The 22,942-nt window shown below is 46.0% G+C and overlaps 1 protein-coding gene across 3 annotated transcripts in view; it reads right to left on the bottom strand.

Moving 5' to 3' along the window:
• LOC147712984 (uncharacterized) overlaps positions 1–20,147 on the bottom strand; it is a 373,114-nt gene extending 352,967 nt beyond the window's left edge. The window contains exon 1 of one of the 3 annotated variants that reach the window (XR_015296034.1): positions 20,017–20,143. Coding sequence is in view for 1 of the 3 variants with exons in the window: in XM_086923605.1 (XP_086779731.1) it covers positions 20,017–20,038 (22 nt within the window). In the remaining 2 variants the exon portion in view is untranslated. Of the gene's footprint in view, positions 1–20,016 lie in introns of all 3 variants that reach the window. The other 2 variants (XR_015296033.1, XM_086923605.1) reach the window with 2 other exon arrangements.
• Between the last annotated feature and the right edge of the window lie 2,795 nt (positions 20,148–22,942).

Below are 22,942 nucleotides of genomic sequence, written 5' to 3' on the forward strand. Positions count from 1 at the left end.
AACTCTGGGAGCGACCCACAAATACTTAACTCAAAGATCAATGGCGTCCTCAGGAAGGCCCGTCTATCGTCTCGCTATACCAAGGTCTACGCCAGGCGCCAAAACAGGTCTACAGTCAGGGCAGCAGTCCGTCGCAGCCGTTAGGAGGCGGGAATCTTCGCGGGAAAAGTCTTCGGGCCACTTATTTCGACAACAGGATCGATGAAGCGGGGTGCACCTTCCCTCGGAGATTTCACACGAAGTTCCTCACGATCGTCAGGCTTGGACCGGTACCACTGATGCAGCCCCACGTTGGGCGCCAACTGAAGGACTGGGTTCTTTGGACCCAGCGGTGCCAGGGCACAACACCTGAAACCTTCGTGGGTAACCTGCTCCGGCGTACAAATCACAGAGACACGGGACACTTCCTTCGGCGTCAAAGAGTCAAGGTTTATTTACTGCAGGGAACACAGAAGTCACAAGAAGTACATCGAGTGTAGTTCGGGGAGACTGCTTCAAATTGTATTTGTGGATCGCTCCTTTTATACAGTTTCTACCCATAGGATAACATGATACACAATAGTTTACAACCTGGTTCCCACAAGTCGCTCTCAGAGGGGTCGCTTAGATCACTTTGAAACACACAAGATCCGGAACATAAGTGCGGAAACATTTGGCGGTTCCCAACTGTAAAAACCCATCTTCCCACCATTAGTAAATTCCAATCAGCAGTAAAGTAGATCGAAACAGGAACGAAGACAGGTGCAGAGGAAGACGGAAACAGTGGGGAGATCGGAAAGGGTGTAAAAGGGGAGTGTCGAGAAGCACGAGATACAGGCATCAAAGGGACGTGCCTAATGAGATGCACGGCTGAGACAATAAGCCCGTGCGGCAAGATGAGCCTCGAGCGGCGCCATCTGCCTTACAGTAGCATCCCCCTCGTCATAAAGACACTTTCAAAGAACATGTGTCTTCCGCAAATATCTTGGGAGTCCCAGGGTCGCGAAGCGGACAGCGTCCGTTCGCTGGCTACTTGAGGGCAAGAGACAAAATGGATGCCGTATCTAAGATGGAACCCGCGGGTACAGATGACAAACCCACATAACAAACGAACGGTTTAAGTTAGCATAGCGAAACTGCGCACACTTGCTAAACTCGTCATTTGCGGTTCATAGATACTAGACTCGACCATATTCGTGTGAGTCGAAAACACCACTTACAATTGTCACGGAACCTCAGAGGGTTGGACTGAGTAAAGATCCTTGAGGTATGCCGCAGATGATTTCGGTGGCCTCGGATCTGAACGGGGGGAGGCGGACTCTCTGGGTTCTTCCGGCGAGGAACGAGATGATCCACTCAAGTGCTTTCTCTCGGATTCCGATGTTGCTGAGGCGCTTCACTAGGGTGCGGTGGCAGACAGTGTTGAACGCCGCAGAGAGGTCCAGGAGGATGAGGGCCGCTGTTTCCCCGTTGTCGATCAGGGTTCTGATGTCGTCGGTCGCTGTGATTAGGGCGGTCTCGGTGCTATGGTTGGCCTGAAACCCGGACTGCGAGGGGTCGAGGAATCCGTTCGTCTCGAGGAAGGCGGCAAGCTGTCTGTTGACGGTCTTCTCGATGACTTTGGCCGGAAAAGGAAGGAGCGAGATGGGACGGTAGTTCTTGAGGTCGGTGGGGTCTGCCGTTGGTTTCTTCAGGAGGGCGGTAAGCTCGGCGTGCTTCCAGCTCTCCGGGAAGGTGGCGGTGTGGAAGGAGGAGTTGATAATGTTCCGGAGATGGGGTGTGATTATGGCGTCGGCTTTGTTGAAGACGTGGTGTGGGCAGGGGTCGGTTGGTGATCCGGAGTGGATGGAGTTCATCGTGCGGGTGGTGTCTTCGGTGCTGATCGGGGTCCAGTTGCAGAGGGTGGTGGTGGCGGGCGTTGGTTCGGTGGTAGGGTGCGTGGTCTGTGCGTCGAAGCTGTTGTGTATGTCGGCGATCTTGCGGCGGAAGAACGGGGCGAGTGAGTTGCAGAGGTCTTGCGAGGGAGTGATGTTGTTGTTTCCGGCGCTGAGGTTGGAGAACTCTTTGACTATGTAAAAATAAAAAAAATTGTAAATTGATACTTGTATAGCGCACTACTCACCCGCAAGGGTCTCAAGGCGCTTGTACGAATACCGCTGTGGAACCTGTCCTGGCTTTCACTGTGAGGCGTCCACTCTGGGCACCCCCAGGGTGAAGGCCAGGCATCCTTAGCGTTGTGGGGGCCGTTGTGGAGATTAAGCAAGCTATTGCCCAGAGTTGCAGAGTGGGACTCTATGATTAGAATTGGCACCGAGGCGAGAATGATCAGGTCCGTGGAATTTTTGAGCCCAAGACCCGCCGAGGCGGGGAATTGAACCCTGGTCCCGGGATAGACCTCTGCATCTGGGTCTGCCGCTCTAACCATTGAGCCACACTTCTGAAGAGTTGCTGAAGAGTTCCTTGCTGTCGTGGGCGTTGTTGTCCAGTCGTTCTTTGAGTGCCAACTTCTTGGTGGCGCGGATCAGCTGATGGTGTTTGCGGGTGGCGTGCTTGAGGGTGGTCCTTTTGTCTGTGGTCTGGTCGAGCCGCCAGGCTTTTTCGAGGGTGCGGCAGTCCTTCTTGGATTCCTTGAGTTTGTCTGTGAACCAGGGGGTTTTCTTGCTGCCGGGTCTGCTGGGAGGGTGCTTTAGTGGTGCGAGGTCATTGGCGCAGGCGGTCAGCCACTTGGTGAGGTTGCTGGCTGCTTCGTTGGGGTCCGTTGTGCTGGTGGGAGTGTTCTGGCTGAGGGAGGCGGTGAGCTGCTCGGCGGTGATCTTTCTCCAGCCTCGGCGGGGAACCTGTTGCGGGTGGTGGTGGGTCGTAGTTCTTCTGAAGCTGAAGTGGACGCTGCTGTGGTCGGTCCAGGGGAGTCCGGTGGCGTGGCTGAAGGAGATGTGCTTGCTGGATGAGAAGACGGGGTCAAGCGTGTGGCCGGCTTAGTGGGTGGGGGTGTTCACCAGTTGCTTGAGCCTGAGGTTGTCCAGCAGGGTGGTGGTGTTTCTGTCGTTGCTGTTCTCCAGGTGAAAGTTCAGGGCCCCTTGGAGGATGTAGTCGGCGGAGGGCAGGGCGTGCGGGCTGATGAAGTCTGCGATGTCTTCGCTGAAATGTGTGCGTGGTCCCGGGGGTCTGTACATGAGGGTGCCTCGGAGGGTGGTCTTGGAGTCAGTGTGTATCTGGAAGTGCAGGTATTTGGCGCAGGTGAAGGTTTCGTCGGCGTTAGTCGAGATGCGGATGGTGTTCTTCTGCACGATGGCGATGCCTCCTCCCGTCTGGTTGACGCGGTCTTTCCGGGTGATCTTGTATCCGTCCGGGATGGCTGTGGCGATGTCGGGCGCTGAGGAGGCATTCATCCAGGTTTCGGTGAGGAAGGCGACGTCCGGTGCTGTCGCGTCGAGCAGGTCCCAGAGATCCACGGCGTGCCTGTGGACGGAGCGAGTGTTGAGCAGGATGCACTTCAGGTGGTTGCTGCTGGTGCTCGCCTTGGCGGGGGCGGTGCAGGTCCGGAGGCAGGTGAATTGGCAGGTTTGGCAGGCGAAGGGTCAGTGTGTGCGTCTCGGGGTGGCTCAGTAGCAGGCAGGGTTCCGGCCGGCATTGAGTGCGTTGAGGGTGGCGGCGTCATAGGTCCGTCGGGTGGTCTTGCATCGGCGGGGGCCAGGTGTCCTGGCGCTGGGCGCAGTCCAGGCGCGGACGGGCGCGGACGGGCGCGGACAGGCGCAGACGGGCTTGCCTTTGGCGCGCAGAGGGCGCGCCCGCTGCACGTGAATGCGAACTCCGCCATAAATGGCGGAGTGGGAGGGAGGAGCAGCTGGGAGGTGGGAGCGGGTTGGCGCGGGGAGGGGAACAGGTACAGAAGGCAAAAGGGGGGGCGGGGCCGCAGGGGAGCAGCGGCAGGGCGAGAAGACGGCGAAAATCGAACCAGGGCAGGAACAAGAGCAACAAGCACTGCTAGCGAGCAGGACCAGGCAGGCAGGGGACCGGGCACACTCGAGGAGAGCCGCGCGGTGGGTGGAGCGACCGTCACTGACCAGAGTCAGGTCAGGTCGCAGCTCCCCGTCGCGCTATCAGTCCTTAAGTATCCGGAGGGAGGGAGGAGCAGCTCGGAGGCGGGAGCGGGGTGGCGCGGGGAGGGGAACAGGTACAGAAGGCAAAGGGGGGGGCGGGGCCGCAGGGGAGCAGCGGCAGGGCGAGAAGACGGCGAAAATCGAACCAGGGCAGGATCAAGAGCAACAAGCACTGCTAGCGAGCAGGACCAGGCAGGCAGGGGGACCGGGCACACTCGAGGAGATCCGCGCGGCAGGTAGAGCGACCGTCACCGACCAGAGTCAGGTCAGGTCACTCTTTGGCTCATTCTTTGGCTCACTTCGCCTCCACAGTTCAGACCCAGCTATCTGCAAATCAGTCTTTGACCCTGTGCCTCTAATCCAGCCTGAACTGTTCTACATTCATTCAATCAATCGTTCTTTTTGCATTTGTCGCCCCGAGTGGGACGGGTATGCCCAGACGTGGATCTCGTGCTCGCCATGCCACTGGAGTCAAACTATCGTGGCTGATGAGGGGTCAAACCCTGAAACCGGTCAAAGGATGCTTGTTTCCAGTCCAGGGAGGACCTGGCCTAGCAGTTCAGGCTGGACTGTTCCCATTGTGCTATGGGTCAAGACTGATTTGCATATGGCTGGGTTCAAACTGGAATGGCATGGTGAGCAAAAAAACAATGGATTTAGGCCCAGATCGCTGTACTGTGGTGAATGTATTTTTTTAAATTTATTTATTTGCGGGTTTATATCGCGCTCGAATCGACTCCCGAAGGAGTATCTCTGCGCCCTCAGAACACCACAAGCACAATCAGGGGGTACACTTACAAAGCATTAGTTTTGAAACAGGAAGGTTTTAAGCTGTTTCCTGAACAACAGATGCTCCGAAAGTTGCCTGAGAGCTAAGGGGAGTTTATTCCATAATGTGGGCCTGACCACCGACAGAGCTTTACTTCCGTGTCTTGCATTCTATGCACGGGGGACACGCAATAGAAGCTGGTTACTGGACCTAAGGGAGCGAGCAGGAGTATAAGGTACAAATTTGTCTATCAAATAAGAGGGACCTAGTCCATTTATACTTTGGTGAATTAGACAACACGTCTTAAACTTAATCCTTTGGCGAACCGTTAGCCAATGTAGCTTGTCCAAAAGAGGTTTGGACGCGGAGCTAGGGGGAACGTTCAAAACTAACCCGGCAGTAGTAATCTGCACCACTTGGAGGTTGTTGTTATGAACCTCCTTGAAATGCCTGGCTACAGGGTAGGCTCATTCATTGTTTACTATCGCTCTGAGGTGCTGGAGTATTCGCAGGTGTAACTGGAGTTTAGTGCTCCCAATGTAACATAGCCTCCAGTTACATTCGAGCATGTACACCGCAAATTCCGTTCTGCAGGTTAATCTATGTCTGATGGTAAGTGGCGTGTGTCTGAAAGCTGAGTCTACCTTTGTGATGTTCTTACCAAACTTGCAAGCCCTGCAACTCTGGCATTTGACAAAACCCTTTTTATCAACTAGCCAATTCTGTGTTGTGATGATCTCAGGACTGTTTTTGACTAATGCATCCCTCATGGAAAAAGCTCTCCTGTATGTGATGTCTGGGTTGTGTGCTAATGCCAGACTAAGTGTGGGGTCAGATCTAATTATCTCCCAGTGTTTGTTGATTACTGATCTGATGGCTCTCTCTTCAGTGTTGTGTGTTATGATCAGTCTGGGGGTGACCAGGCTGTTTGGCTCAGCTAGTATGCTAGTTGCGCTGGTGACCTCAACAGTGGACGGCACCACTAGCAATTCTTCCCTGGGGATGGCATTGGCTCTATCAGTAGCTTTGCGTATGACAGCTGCTGAGTAGCCACATGCTTTGAATCTTTTGGTTGCTTCAGCCTACATATAGCAAAAAAATATACTCTCTGGATGGTGGCCAGTCACACTAGCATGGCATTGAATATATGATAAAGTTACAGATGACCATTGTCTGTGTTAAATCAGGATCACAAAGGTTTAGTAGAGAATGTAGTTTATTCGTGGATAAAAAGAAGCATCTCCCAGTAACACGTCTTAAGGCATCGGTCAGCACACAGCAACTGACTCTACTTTTTTTCTTTTAGGGGGTTTTATAGAGCGCTTGGTGACGCACAGCGGCGTGTCCCCGCGCTAAGGAGCTAATACCTACCAGAACTTACAAATGCAGAAAAGCTACTGTGTGAATAAGGCAGTCTTCAGCTTGGCTCTAAAGATTGTTTCTGAAGGTTCTAATCGCAGCGCCATAGGTAGCTTGTTCCATCTGGATGCTGCGAGGTGCCTAAAAGATCTTCCACCCATCCGGGCTCTGGACACCTTAGGAATTGCCAGGAGTCCTGAGCCGGAAGATCTCAGAGAGCGAGACGGCTCATAGGGTGTCAGCAATCCTTTCAAAGGGAGCGGAGCTCTCCCGTTGATAATCCGGTGGCACGTGCACAGGGCTTTAAATTCCACCCTGCTACGGATCGGGAGCCAGTGCAGAGACCGGAGGGCCGCTGTGGAGCCTGCTCTTCTGGGTAGTCTAAGCACTAGTCTGGCAGCGGCATTCTGGAGAACCTGAAGATGGCTCAAATTCTTCTCCAGGGTTCCCAAGTAGAGAAGATTGCCGTAATCCATCTTTGACGTGACTAGTGCATGCACCAGGGTTTGGCGGGCTCTGATAGGTAAGAATTTTAATACCTTCCTGAGACTTTTGAGGGTCCCAAAGCATGATCCAACCACCTGATTGATCTGGGGACCAAAGGTAAGGTCAGAGTCAAACCAAATGCCCAAGTTCTTTGCTTTCTGGCAAGGGGTGGGTGCTGGACCCAAGAACGACGGCCACCACGCCGACGTCCACGCCGATTGGCCTCCCTCCTCCACCAGTACCTCGGTCTTGCCTCCGTTGAGCTTGAGGCAATTGGCGGACATCCAGGCCGCGAGGTCTTGCATGCAAGCTCTGAAGATGTCCGCCGAGAGACCGGGCGCACGTGGAATGTCTGACATAATATCGACAGACAGAATATCGAAATACAAAAATATCGGAGCAAAAATATCGACATCAAAAATATCGGAATCCTATCTTCATAAAGGTAAGTACAAAAATATCGAAAAAATAATATCGTAGTACAAAAATATCGGAATCAAAAATATCGTTTTTTTAAATGTATTAATAATAATGTAAAAATAATTTTAAAATACATATAATTTTACAAATATTAAATAAAATATTAAAACAAAATTAAAACTAATACATATACATTTAAAATAAATAAAACACTTAATAATTTAATGTAATTTTTTTTAATGTTATTTATTTGATTTAATGTAATATTTTTTGTTTTTACCCTGTACGCCTGTACCCCAAAAACCCAAAACTGACCCTGAACCCTAAAAATATCCCTGTACCCCAAAAACCCCAAACTGACCCTGAACCCTAAAAATACCCCTTTACCCATGAACTGAAAACTGACCCTTATCCCTAAAAATGCCCCTTTACCCAAAAACTGAAAACTGACCCTGAACCCTAAAAATACCCCTTTACCCAAAAACTGAAAACTGACCCTGAACCCTAAAAATACCCCTTTACCCAAAAACTGAAAACTGACCCTGAACCCTAAAAATACCCCTTTACCCATGAACTGAAAACTGACCATGAACCCTAAAAATACCCCTTTACCCAAAAACTGAAAACTGACCCAGAACCCTAAAAATACCCCTTTACCCAAAAACTGAAAACTGACCCTGAACCCTAAAAATACTCCTTTACCCAAAATTAATTAATATTATTTAATTACCAATTAATTATTAATTAACAATAACAATAAAGGAAATATATTAGCACATTAGCTGTAATTAATTTAATTTAATAATTAATATTATTTTTCCCAATTAATTAATTAAGAATAACAAAAAATTATATATAAAAAAATTACTATAATTAATGTAATTAAATAATTAATATTAATTAATTACCAACTAATTAATAATTATAAATATGTACAACATTATATTAATTAACTAATTAATATAAATTATTACCAATTAATTATTAATTAAAATATGTACAAATATATATTAATTAATTATTATGAAATTACTTCCCACCCTATTCCCCTATAAACCCATAACCCGCTACAGAACATATTTATCAATTAATCAATTAATTAAAATTAATTAAAAATTATTTCTCAATTAATTAATTAATAATTCCTACTAATTAATAATTAATTTAACATAATTAAATTACTTCCCACCCTATTCCCCTATAAACCACAACCCGCTACAGAAGTAAAAGACAATATTTAATTAAATTACATTAAAAATAAAAAATAAAACATAATAAATACAATATAATATACACTAAATTTATTTAAAAATTGATATTAGTAACATCAAAGTTATTTATTTCGATATTATTGACATCGATATTTAAAACTTCGATATTACTGATATCATACTAATATCGATATTAAGACTGTCGATATTACTTACCTTCGATATTTTGTCCCATCAATATTTAAACTTCGATATTTTTGTATATCGATATTTAAAAATCGATATTTTGTCTGTGTACCGCGCACGTGATAGGGAGATGACCAACTGCGTGTCGTCGGCATATGACACCATTTGGAGGCCGTAACTCTCTACCAAGGTAGCGATCGGGGCAACATAAAGATTAAAAAGGGTTGGGCTCAGGGACGAGCCCTGCGGCACCCCTTGATCCAGAGAGATGCGCTCAGAGTAATGGTCGCCCTGCCTTACTTGGAAGTCTCGGCCTGCAAGAAATGAGTAAAACCATTTCAGTGCTGCCCCTCTCACCCCGCCTTTGCTCAGACACTGTAGCAAGATGGAGTGTGCTACAGTGTCGAACGCCGCACTGAGGTCCAGGAGGATTAAGGCCATGGTTTGTCCCTCATCAGCACCTTGCCTAAGGGTTTCGGTAGCCCTAAGGAGGGCAGACTCCGTAGAGTGACGCGGCCGAAACCCGAATTGCGTAGGGTGAAGGAGGTTGCTTTCTTCCACAAATTTCATTAGCTGCTTATTTACCACCTTCTCCGCTACCTTAGAAAAATAAGGCAGCAAGGAGATGAAGCGAAGATTATCTAACTTCTCAAAGTTAATGTTGGGCTTCTTACGTAGGGGGAGCACCACAGCCTGTTTCCAGTCCTCTGGTATGGAGCTGGATAGGAAGGAGACATCTAGCAAGTGTCTGATATAGGGTTCTAGTGTTTCCAGACTGTCTCCCAGCCTTTTTGGGGAGGCGGGATCCCGAGGGGAGCCAGATTTAACAGATCTGCAAATTTTAACTAAATCCACCGGTGAAGGCGTGGTGAAATTAAGTAGCAGATTTTGATCGGCTACATCACTCATTAAGTCTGCTGACATTTCCGCTGCAGGAGGTATGTGGGGAAAAGCAAGAGTAAATCTTAGACACTTTATCTCCAAAGTAGTTTGCAATGCGATTGCATGCTGCTACTAAGTGATCGTCCTCTAAAGTAGAGGTTTTTGGGGTAGCCAGAGTTTTTTATATGCTGAACAGTTCCCTAGACGAGTTCTCTGCCTCGTGGATTCTGTCAGCATAGTATGTGGCCTTCTCTATCCGGATCTTGTTGTGATAGGCGCGTCTCTTCGCGAGATAGGCCTCTTTCATCCGGTCGTCATATGCCACTCTCCACTGCCTTTCTGCACGTTTGCAGTCCCTTTTAGCACAACGCAACGCCTCGCCAAACCAGGGAGCGGTTCTTAGTCTCTGAGCCCCTTTGGTAGGTCGTCCCAGCGGGGCTGTGCAGTCCAGAGCAGCAGTGATACGGTCATTGAGCAACCTATTCGCTGTATTGACATCATTGCCTCCTGGGGGACCTTCCGGAGTGAGGGCCGTATTAAACTTTTGCAGGGAGAATCTTGCCCACCTGCGCCGAGGATAATTGAGTGGGGTGGGGGCGTTGGCTTTATAATTAGGCAGGAAGATGGCAAATGGGACCAAGAAATGGTCTGTCCAAGGCAGAGGCACTGGGGGAGCAACTGAGACATCCTCCCAGTTAGCGAATATTGGGTCAAGCAAGTGCCCACGATTGTATGTAGGAAGCAGCCTCTTTAGTTCCAGCTGTAGGGTGTGAAGTTCATTTCGGAACTCCACCGCTCCTTTATCTGAGGAGTCGTCAAGGTGTGTGTTTAAGTCTCCTAACAATAGAAACGTATCCCTCCTGATCGCTGATTCAGTAACACACTCTAAAAGGTTGCCTTTGAATCTGGACATAGGTCCTGGAGGGCGATAGACTAGCAAACCCTTAATCGTCATGCTCCCATCAATGTTTATGCTAAAGACACCTGCCTCGCAACCTGCCAAATTGACTCGTTCGAGTTTACAGACCCATTGCTGTTTAAAGGCGATCGCAATTCCCCCTCCTCTGCCTACGGGTCTGTCCAGGCGCACCATTTGATAGTCGTCTGGTAAGGCCTGGACAACATCAGGATCAGAATTGGCCTCTAGCCAAGTTTCAGTGATGAACAGCAGATCAGGATGTTTATCAGTGAGGAGGTCATATACATCGTGTTTATGGCAGCTAAGCGATCTGGCATTGATCAGGCCACAGGACAACAAGGAGGCGCTAGCCCTGGAGTCAACAAGCGTGGTACTAAAATGGAATTGGCAATGTTTACATCCTTCAATCTCTCCAACCCTTATACTATGAAGGCCCGGGGTGCAAATATACGAGGAGAAACTTACTAAGTCGCTCCTGCTCCAGGTAATTCTGCCATCAGGGACAGGGGGTGTGGCCCTGGGCCGTGTCCGGTCGCGGACGGGCTTGGCTTTGGCGCGGCTTCGGCGCGCATCCGGCGCGCCCGCTGCGCCAGCCCGCTGCGCTGTCTGGCCGTGTGACACATTATATAGGGTGTGAGGAGGGTGGGAGTCCGGCGCGACTAGAGCGCAGCCCCCAGCCACACCTAAGATGGCGCCCGCCGCTGCCAGCACCTAATCAAACAACACGGCTGGGCGAGGCAGGGAAAGAGAGTATAGGCGTGGGAAGAAGTGTCAGTGTGCCTCAGTAAATTCCCAATTAAAATTCTCTATTTAGAAGCCCCCCAGTAAAAATCATAAAAACGATCTTTTTAGCTTTTAAAATGCAGATTCACAGGTGCAAATTCTAGCAAGTAAATTCTGGTAAAAATCGCTCGCAGCCCTAGTGTCTCTCGCTAGGGAGAGCTCGAAGAAAAGCAGCGAGGGCTTTACAGAGCAGCCCTAAATAGCCTGGGAGGGCGGGAGTCCGGCGCGACTAGAGCGCAGCCCCCAGCCACACCTAAGATGGCGCCCGCCGCCGCCAGCACCTAATCAAACAACACGGCTGGGCGAGGCAGGGAAAGAGAGTATAGGCGTGGGAAGAAGTGTCAGTGTGCCTCAGTAAATTCCCAATTAAAATTCTCTATTTAGAAGCCCCCCAGTAAAAATCATAAAAACGATCTTTTTAGCTTTTAAAATGCAGATTCACAAGTGCAAATTCTAGCAAGTAAATTCTGGTAAAAAACGCTTGCAGCCCTAGTGTCTCTCGCTAGGGAGAGCTCGAACATCTCATAACAGTACAACGGCCCGATAACAGATCGTGCCATGGAGTAATGATAACACATTTGAACAATAACAAGTTATGCATTAAAACACAAAGCGCGAGAAGACAGCGCGCAGGAGAAACAGCACGGGAGAAGGAGCGTGCGTGCATGCGCAGCATACACAACACACCTTCCCCCCTTATAAAACAGAAGAAAAGAGAAAACAGTAAAAAAAAAAAAATGAAAAAAAAAACTAACTATCTAATTTCCCCTTCACAAAAACAATAAAATCTGACATCCATTTAGGCTTTCTTATGGATCTTCTTTGTACAGGCAATTCACTGTCATTGACTGATGTAGGTTGAACGTCCACATTTTGACTAGAATTGCTTTCCACACTTGAACAACTAGATGTTGCCCCATCCTTATTACAAATAGTACCATCACCAAAACTCTCATCCAAAAAAGAATAATCAGAATGATTCACAGTGGAAGAATTCTTGTAAATAGACTTATCTGATTTAAGGAAGGCAATCCTGTTGAGATTCCATACCTTATTATTCGACAATCTCACAGAATTTTTAAGGACCTCAACCACTTCAAAAGGACCCATGAAAGAACTTTCTCCCTTTTTGACCTTCCAAGGTTTCTTAACCTTCACCATCATACCAACTTCCACAATTGGGTCAACTTTAGAACCAAATTTTTCATGAAAATATTTGCTGTTGTTACAATGAGTGCGAGCAAGATTTTCTTTAACTCTACCCAGATCTACACCTGAAAAGGTTGATTTACTCAACCATGACGGATTCACTTTAGTCCTTGGGAGTCTTCCCCTCATGATCTCAAAAGGAGAATAACCAGTCATGGAATTTACAGTAGTCCTGTACATTCACACTTTTTTAAAGACTTCAACTTCCCATCTCTTGCTCTCATTTCCCACTGACTGTATGGCACTTTTCAAAACTCTATTAAACCTCTCTATTACGCCATTCCCACTAGGGTTATACAGAGAAGTTGTAGAATGCACAATGCCTAACCTAGAAAAATAATCTTTAGCCTTATTCGAATTGAATTGAACTCCATTGTCCGTAATAAGTCTAACTGGCAAACCTTCCTCAGTGAATACCTTGTCTAAATTTTCATCACCATTAATCCACAACCTTTCTTGTATAGTTTCATTACATGAATGCATAACAACCTGATCTCTAATCAGATCTTCTTGTAGATTTCCAAACTTGCAGTCTAAGGCTAGTGTTTTAAGTGAGGAAACAAAATTGTCAACAGATTCTTCACTTAACTGTTTCCTTTGAAATAATTTATACCTAGAGATTCCTATGCAAACCTTTGGAGAACAAAATTTATCAAAGTCAAATAATGCTTTTTCAAAAACATTAGCCTCCCCACTGGCTTGTGAAGCAGGCAATTGGTTGAAGGCTTTTAACCCTTCAGGTCCTAAACAATGTAGGAAAATACCTTTCTTTTCAGGGGGTTTCATTTTACCATTTGCATCTAGGGTTTCAATATAAGTTAGAAAATAGGCTTTCCACTCAATCCAGGGCATGCAAGGAGAACCTCCAGCTGCCCAATAACTCTGGGGTGGGGAAAGCGTATAACCCTGTGCACACATGTTAGTACTTTATACTTATACTGTAAATAAATAATAAATTAACAAGTAAAGTTTTTAAAAAAAGTCACTAATTCAAAAGAAAATTTGAGAGGTTGCCGAGTTTTTCTTGAAACTGCTTTACTCAACAAGCGAAATCCGATTGAGAAATAAACATTAAGTCACCTCCTTCGCTTTTAAACTGACGATAAATAAATTCAATCCAAGAATAACTTCTTCTTCGTGAAATCCGATTTTGAGTCACCTCTTTTCTTTCTGAGACCGGTAAAGGGGAGTGGCGTTTACACGAGTTGATCCAATCACCTCTCTGCTTGGAGAAAACCAATGACGGCTCTTCATAGACAAACGTTGCACAGCGTGTGGAAAGGAGTAAATGAAGAAAACCTCCACGTTTAACTGGCAGCAAACGATTTTTAGAAAGGCGCCGATCAAGGTAAAGTAATCAAATCCAACTCCCACAGTCTTAATGGATGTGTAGAATAAAATTAAATATCCAGAAATTAATTTTGTAAGGTTTCCAATCTCTCGGTGCTCGTTAATTTCTTGGAGAAAAAAAAAAATAGAAATGAAACTAGGAAATGCCTCCAAAGTGTTCCGTCCCTCGTCGCCAGATTGTTAAATCAGGATGACAAAGGTTTAGTAGAGAATGTAGTTTATTCGTGGATAAAAAGAAGCATCTCCCAGTAACACGTCTTAAGGCATCGGTCAGCATACAGCAACTGACTCTACATCTCATAACAGTACAAAGGCCCGATAACAGATCGTGCCATGGAGTAATAATAACACATTTGAACAATAACAAGTTATGCATTAAAACACAAAGCGCGAGAAGACAGCGCGCAGGAGAAACAGCACGCGAGAAGGAGCGTGCGTGCATGCGCAGCATACACAACAGTCTGTAACAGTTATATTATTAATTGATATTATTAAGGGGGCACGATTAACCTACAAACGTAACTGCGTAAGAATAGGATATGCGCTCTAAGTGTGGTGGAGTATAGGTAAATCCCTCGCTCATTAACCCCATGCCTGCGTCAAACGGCCCCCGGCCGTCCGACGTCACGGTGGGCTTGTGCGTTGGACGGCCGGGAGCCGTCTGATCTGCGCACGTGTGGGATTTTCCCGCACCGCGGGGAAATTCCGTCTGAGGTCAAGTCATTAATCATGTGGATTTACAAGGAGGATACTATTTAGATAAGGAATCTTTTTGTTGGCCTAAGGACTCTGAGCACTTTATCACTGCTAATTAGCGCAGTGTATGTGCTTCTTAAATAAAAATGTGTAATTGACATATTTTAATTTACTTGCAAGTCCTTTGTAAGGTGGTATGCCATATACCCAGGGCCTGTAAAATAAATGCTACTAGTGGGTCTGAAGCTCTTATTGTGCCACCCACAGAAGTAGCCTTTCAAACCTGTCTCAGTCCTGCAACTGCAGTGCCTGTGTGCGCCGTTTACTGCCACTCCGACTTGGCATTTAAAACTACTTGCCAAGCCTTCAAATCTAATTTTTTTATATATAACTCACCCCTAAGATAGGCCCTGAGTAGATCTAAGGACAGGGTGCTATCTAAGTAAAATGTAGGTCACATACTTTTATGGTTTACATGTCCTGGTAGTGACAAACAGCTTATTTCATTTTTCACTACTGCGCGGACTACTCCTCTCATAGGTTAGCATTGGTAATTTCTAAATACAATTTTAAGCTGTAATTTCTGATCAAAGTGGAGCTGCTTTTTCATGATTCATACGTTTGGAATGGTATTGATAAATCCTACTTACTGGCAAAGTTGGATTTAACATTACTATTTTAGAAATCTCACTTTTATAAAGTGGATATTTCTCTGCACTTACTTCTCAGTGTGCCTGATAGCCTGTCTCCAATACACATCTCAGGCGGGTGACAGCAACACTTTGCACATTCCCTGTACACAGCCACAATACAGGTAGGATAGGTGTGTCTAAGTACCCATCTACATACATCTGCATTTTGATGGCCGTGCCTGGGAAGGATGGAAGGGAGGGGGTTGCAATTAACATGAATAGGTAGTGTCCTGTCCACACACAAAAGGCTGATTTTGCCCCCATAAATAGCCTGGCAGACAGGACTGGCCTGAAAGGGGGTCTGTACACTTCAGAGAGCTGCCTTGATGCCACCCCTAACATCAAAGGCACTTTTGGGTACTCACTAAAATAAGACACTTCTGGATCTTGAACTGAACCTCTTTCAGAAGGGCTGCTGTACTGCTTAGAGGACTCATCTTTGGATTGCAGACTTGGAATGTCTGTTTCTTTTCTCTTGTGTTGTCCTGCTACCAGCTGCTCTCTGACAGTGCAGAAGAAGAGCTGGATTCTGGGCTTTTTGGCTTGAATCCTGTTGCTTCAGACTCAGGAAATTGAAAGTCTCTACTCCTGCACCTGTGCCTGGCACACTGGAAGTAGCGCAGATACTTGCAAAACAGATTTAAACGCATTTCATGTCTGTGTATAACAGAACCAGTGCAATGACCTGGTTGTTGGTGCAAAATTGGAGCATCGCAGAGGAACAAGCGCTTTGCATCCAGAGATCAGCGCATTGGACAGTACATCGCAGCAGCTGCACCTTGGTGAGAACGATGCATCCCTTTGGCTGCATGGCAGAAGCTGGTGCATCTCTCAGCGCTTCTTGACTCCGGCAACCGTCTTCGGAACAGAGGCATCACCTTCACCGCCTGGAGAAGATTGACGGGTCTCGCTGTTTGCGACCAGAAAAGGTACCTTGTTCACTGTGTCCTGCGTGGGTCCTGTAGCCGTCTGGCACTCCACCACAGTTAGCCCGAACTTTGACTTTTCCCCGGTCAAGCATGACTTAAAGTAACGTTTTCAGCACTACTTGCTTCTAAGCGCTTTTCTGCCTTTATTCTTTTAAAAGTCAATATCTCACGTTCTACACAATAGATTTTTGCTGTTTTGGTCTTGTTTTGCTTATAATATAATAAACTATTTTTATAAACCTGTATGGAGTTTTTTGGTGATGTATTCATTATGCAACTGTGTGTCTGTGAGTTGCACTAATACTTTACACTTTGCCTCTTTAGATAAGCCCAACTGCTCTGTGTCAAGCTACCAAAGGGTGAGAACAGGCTACCCTTTGGTGTGTATGTAGCTTATTCTGACTAGGATTGTGGCTTCTGCTTGGACAGGGTGCATACCTATGCCAACCAAAAACCCAATTTCTAACAACGCTCATTTCTAACTCCTTACACACACATTCAAGGCTCTACACAACTTAGGCCCCACCTACCTGAAAAGTTGCATCTACTTCCCCCAAGCAGCCAGGTACATCTGCTACGCAGGACTTCTACTCACACACATCCCGTGCATACACATAAGCAGTTCAGAAGGGTGGGAGTTCTCTTAAACCGTTCCTAAAGCATGGAACAGCCTCCCACTCCACATCAGAGCCCCTCTTCTCGTTTTGAATCATGCAAAAAGCTGAAGGCTTGGCTCTTCAATGAACCAACCTCCCAAAGGCACGGGTACACACACATGTTCAGCACCAGGATACCTTTGCAAGTGATAGTGCTCTTTACAAATAAACATTAACAAAATGACTAAGGATTACCATGGTTTTTCACTAGTATTTTTAGGTCAAGCCGAGATGGCGCTTGCGCTGTCAGGAAGATCTGTTTATGTACTTTGTGGGCTCTGGAGATCAGCCCTTGGACTTGTATGCGTCCACTTTTGCTTAGGGACTTTTTTGTGGTCAATTGCCTATATTTCACTGTCTTGATAGAAAACGACCAATAGAGGTCAGTAAAATACCAGAATTGTGTCCTGCTTAGGGACTTTCTTTCTTTATTTTTGTGGCAGCTGCCTATATTAAACTTTCTTGATATAAAACGACCAGTAGAGGTCAGTAAAATACCAGAAAGACTTTAGCATTCCCTAGATTCCAGGCCATTGAAACTTGTCTTTACGAGCACCTGCAGATAATAATATTTTGTTCAAATCTTGTATTTTCAGTGACTTGACCCCCGAAGGCCCTGATTTTATATTAAAAACCGAGCTTTGGACAATACCATGTCCCGCTGATAGGAGGCAGTATTTCTCTCCACATGTTCCCATACCTGGCGTGATCCACAGTTTGATGCTTACTTTCCCTCCATGTTAAAGGACAGTAGATGTTTCAGCACCCAGGCTAATGGGTTGCAGAGCTAAAGATATATAAGGTTCCAAAGGCGAGACCGATTGCATTGCAAATGCTTGTTTTGGTGGCCATCGCCCTGCACTGAGAAATGTTAATTCATGATGGATATATGGTGGATTTGCTGGGGGCTGTGTGGTGCTTAAAATGCAGAATAAGAAAACAAGTTAAATATCTCAAAATTAATGGTGAGTATCTTTAAAATTCATTTGTTGAAACCGAAGTCTGAAGAATCTGCTCGCTACTGTTGCTTCTAAAAGTGCAACACAAGATTTTTGGGGAATATTGCTAAACTTACCTGTACAGCGCTACTCTAACTTCCCCAATACTGCAACAAGTATGTTACATCCTTCGCCCCACATGGAGAGCAACTTGGCTCTGCTAACTTGCATTCCAATGCTACTGCAGCCCCTCTGTGGAAGGTGTACAAGACATCTCATCCACAAGATTGATGGTGCCTTTTCACAAGTGCGGCCAGTGCTGCACACAGGGATACATATCTATTAGCAAAGCAGTGCGGCTGTAAGAGCCACATTTAAAGGTACCCCACCTCACCCTCAAGGCTTAGGTGAAGCTCTTCTGGATTCACTGTAAGCAGCACTTGCCAGGACGTCGGCTGTGCTCCGCTAGCCGTCCTGCAGGAGCTTTACACACATTTCCTATATCACAGGGTTCCCATCCCTCCCCTGAGCCTCACTGCCATTATCTGGCACTGGGAGGTGCAGGAGAGAGGGTAAACATACTTTGGAACCACATAGTTGTAAGTGTACACCAATAACTAGTATTAAAACTCAGCACCACATTCAAACCCGGCTGCGTCGTCTGCAAATACACCGCGGCCGTCTCTCTGCTTAGTTGGATGAAAAGCTCACCATCGTGGTTGGCGCTCCGCACACCCTTAACCTGGACACCTTCTGTAGTTCTATCCAAGGGGGTGTATGGAAGTATGTTTATTGTTAAGGAAGCAAGGGACCCCTATCTAACATCTAGATAAAAATAGGGAACAATTGAACATTAAGGAAAGATTTAGCTAGATATTTATTTCAAAGTTCTGTCTATTTTATGTTATATCACGTTACAGTGAAAGAAACAAAGACCATGAAAGTATCACCCTTTTAGATAAAAATGGGAATACACAGATATAGATATCAAAACATATATTTTTTTATTCTTGTTTTGTATATATACTTTTCTTTTTTACATTGTAATTTATATTCATCATTCAGATACAGTCATAATTGTATGTCCAATAAAGAGGATAGACGTAAAGATGACGGAGGCAGTGCGGCAGGTGTCAAACTACTCGCGTTTCGGCATACGTGCCTTCATCAGGTGGCCGTCTATTGCACATATATGATTACAAGCTTGCATACAGCATGGGTTCAAAGGATTCTTTAATCGTCCTATGTTACGCTCGGTTGGTGCAGTATAGTATATTATGCACATGGATGGCGAACTACGCAAGTGTTTTTCGGTATTGAATCCATTATTTATGTTTTGAGGCTGCTGAATTAGCACTTCCAATAGATTATTATTCAATAATTTGGTTCGCAGCTGTGTTCTGATAAAGAGTTGATAATTTTGCTAAGGCCACACGATAAAAATGTAGATGATGCAGCGAAAATGTAGTCAACTGTCAGACCAGGGAGGGTAATAGTCTCTCTCCTCGTCATGCAGCAGCTTCACTTTTCACCCAGGTATTCAAGTGCTAATTCTGCAGCCTCAAAACATAAATAATAGATTAAATACCGAAAAACATTTGCGTAGTTCGCCATCCGTGTGCATAATATACTATACTGCACCAACCGACCGTAACATAGGACGATTAAAGAATCCTTTGGACCCATGCTGTATGCAAGCTTGTAATCATATATGTGCAATAGACGGCTACCTGATGAAGGCAAGTATGCCGAAACGCGCGTAGTTTGACACCTGCCGCACTGTCTTGTCATCTTTACGTCTATCATGTATATTGGACATACAATTATGACTGTATCTGAATGATAAATATAAATTACAATGTCAAAAAGAATAATATATATACAAAACAAGAATAATAAAAAATATATGTTTTGATATCTATATCTGTGTATACCCATTTTTATCTAAAAGGGTGATACTTTCATGGTCTTTGTTTCTTTCACTGTAACGTGATATAACATAAAATAGACAGAACTTTGAAATAAATATCTAGCTAAATCTTTCCTTAATGTGGAAGTATGTTTATGTTAGCATGTCACCTGACGAGAAACGAGAGCATTAAAGTCTATATGCGCGGTGACATCGTGTTGACGTGCGGATTTGTGTGGAGATTTCCGGGTTTGGTTTATGGTTGGGTCTGACTTTCTAGGGGAGAGCATGCACTTTCGGAGCTGGCCTGGAACGCTAAACAGTCGTCTTTCAGCTTGGTGTTTAAGCGCTTTTAGCTAACAGGCTACTTTCGAACCCAAGAAATTCACTCAGTTGGCAAGAACAGGGGTACAGCGCAAAGGCTAAGTTAATATTTATTAAAACGAGTACAGTGCGACCGGTTAATCCACCCTTCTGTGAAAGGGGGCTGTGGGGTTGTGCACCCCGCAGAGTTCGGCGCTTGACCGTGTCCCGGATTCCTACCTTCAGGATTGTACTGTGCCATGGTCGCCCTGTACGCGTCCCCCTCCGCTCGCAGCAGCTGGCTCTTCTGCCCAGCTCGGACTACGCCCTCCCCTCGCGGTGGGAATTCCGGTTTGACAAGAAACGAAAGTGAAAGTGTTGATTCAGTCAGAGACAGCTGCAGCCGCCCCAGAGGAATGACGTTCTCAAGTCACCTCCAGAGGTTATAGCATTTCTGGGAAATACATTCATAAATAGTTTCACTTGCTTGGTATAAACCGCATTTTCCACACCGCTTTCCAGAACGTGTTTACCTCTCTACTTGGGCTTCTGCCCGGCTAAGGAAAGGCTGTTTTTCATCAGGATATAATACTCTGTGAAAGGTAGAGGCATTTAGCCGGACTCGGTGTAAAAGTGAATTTTATCTGCCAATTAGAAGTCCGCTGACTAAACAGATGCGTGCATGCACTAAATGGCTGGTGAGTAGGCAGACAGCAGACAAAGACGCTGCTTAACCCACTAGTTGCATATTCAGGGGTTAAGGGAGCCTTGCACTGCCGTTTGTGAGGTGATTGGGAAGTCTTTGCACAGCTTAAGCACCCTGCAGAGCTTCAAGGCGAGTCGTAATGCGGTGCCTCTTGAACTCTTCCAATCATTCCACCTTTGGATTGTCCAATACTGGGATATGCTGCTATTCCCATGCTTAGATTAGAAAAGAGCAGAAAGTTAGGTAGCATATTTTTTCTTATCCAGGTTATACATCAAATGTCGTTTGAAAAATGTAAAAATAAACTAAACTGCAAGTAGTACGCTGCGTGACGACGGCTTGCCCAATGAACAATGAAACGTCTCCAGAAACTGCCTCTGACGTTCAGAATCCTAGTACCTGTGGCGGGTAAATGGAACCAAGTCAAACAAGTACCCGTTAGGGTTCCGGGGGCCTCTTCCTTTCTTTCATAATTAATGCGGTGGAACAAAATTACAAAGGTGGCCTACCTGAGAGTGTTAATCTTTTGGACTGAGGAAATATTCAGTCCTGTGAAAGGAGTGAGCAGTTGCCAAGGTGAGAGACAAAAGTAAGCAGTATTAGAGAGAAAATAGGTGACAGGAATGTGAACAATAGAATAGAAAATTGAAAGAGAGCAGGGAAGAATGGCGAGAGGAGAGCAAACCAGGTACAGCGGGGAACTGGTCAGATCACGTTTGAAGGAGAGACAGGTGGCACAATATAGGAGCAAAAGCAGGAATTGAGAGCCAGTGTTGGACATGGCCCTTCTTAAGGGATTAAACTAAAAGTTGATTTTTCTTTCTGGTTTTTGCTGAATCTCGTTTGTGGCCTTCGGACTCTGGGTGCTTTCCCACTGTACTGCAGTGTGTCAGTGCGCGCACCCTTCCTACACATGCTAGGAAGGGGTGCTAACTTGATGGGTTTAGGTATGCTACCTGTGAGTGCCCTGTAAGAAGGTACACCACATACTCAGGGCGGGTTCAGCACTGGCTAGAAGTGGGACGCAGCACAGATGGTGCCACCCACCAGAATAGCATGTCAAGCAGGTATCGTGCTCAAGTTTGCCTTTCTCACTCCGAAGCCAACTATGAGTAACCCTTTCACGATCACCACAACACTCCCAGGGTAAGTCCAAAAGGGTACATATAGGGAAGGGGTCCCATTACACATTTATTAAAAACAAGGAGAACAATTGGTGCGAGAATCAAAAAGAACATAAACAAAAAGTCAGACACTTGAAAAGGTACACTGTTATTTAATCACAATGAGCCTATGGATTATGTTTATCAAGAATTATTACATCACTTATTTCAGAAAAAACATTTGTGCCCCAATGGATGAGGGAGGAAAAAATGAGTGAAAAGGAGTGCAAGGATTGGGAAGGAATAACGTGCAGGTCATGTGACCCTCATCAACAAAAAACGCTAAATACTGGCTTCAACACAGAGCCAGAGTACAATACAGAAAATGTCCGTAAATTCTACAATGCCATGCTTAAAGGATCTTTGTAAATATCTTCTGGTTGCGGTAAAAGCTGGCAGGTAAGCAGGTTGTTGATGTTTCGACCTCCCAAAAAAGTTATAGGTATCCGTTAAACCTTACTGGGGGTCTTCCTCAGGACAGGGGTAAAGTGGGGGGGGCGTCCGTGAGAGATGAGTTATTCACGGGTAGATGGACATAATAGCTCCATTGCATAGAAAACAAATCAGGCAAAAAAAGAATAGGGGCCGGGAGAAATCCAACGTCCCCGTGGCGTGTCAAATCACAGAGAAGCTGCAGAGATCGGTCAGCTACATGCGTTCTGCGGGCAGTGTTGTATTCGGCGTCTCGGGAATCTCAAGAGCCGTGATCCTTCAAAGGGGGGAAGCTCGTGGTAAGTGAGCGGATGGGTAAGAACATGCGCGTCTACTCTTTCCAGGTAGGGAAAACCCTCATGTGGGTTTAAATTCCTAGAGGGATATGCTGTTCCCCAAGGACATCTCATGGGCTTTGCTGACTCTCTCGTTGTGACCTTAGGTCTCTGGTCACTTTCCCACTCTAAATTCAGTGTGAAAGTGCACGCACCCTACCCACACACATTAGAAAGCAGTGCTGACATGGTGTTTTCAAACATGTATCAAGCCTGCCACTGCAGCTACGTGTGTGCGCAATTGCAGTTCTGCACAGGTTGGCCTTTCTGATTCACTGGCCTATCCTAAAGGGTGCCTTTCACAAACTATGGATTTAGGTCCAGATTTCTGTACTGGGGTGAATATATGACATTGTTCTGCATTCTGAAAACACAAGAAGATGACGGAAAGATCACAGAAACTTTTAAGACACTCACCCCCAGTCACAGATCTAGGTTGAATCCATCATCATTCTTTAGCTCACTTCGCCAACTGACTTCAGACCCAGCTATATGCAAATCAGTATTGACCCTGTGCCTCATGGGAACAG

The sequence above is a fragment of the Lissotriton vulgaris genome, chromosome 5 (assembly GCF_964263255.1).
Source record: "Lissotriton vulgaris chromosome 5, aLisVul1.2, whole genome shotgun sequence".
In the NCBI taxonomy this organism is placed as follows: Eukaryota; Metazoa; Chordata; class Amphibia; order Caudata; family Salamandridae; genus Lissotriton; species Lissotriton vulgaris.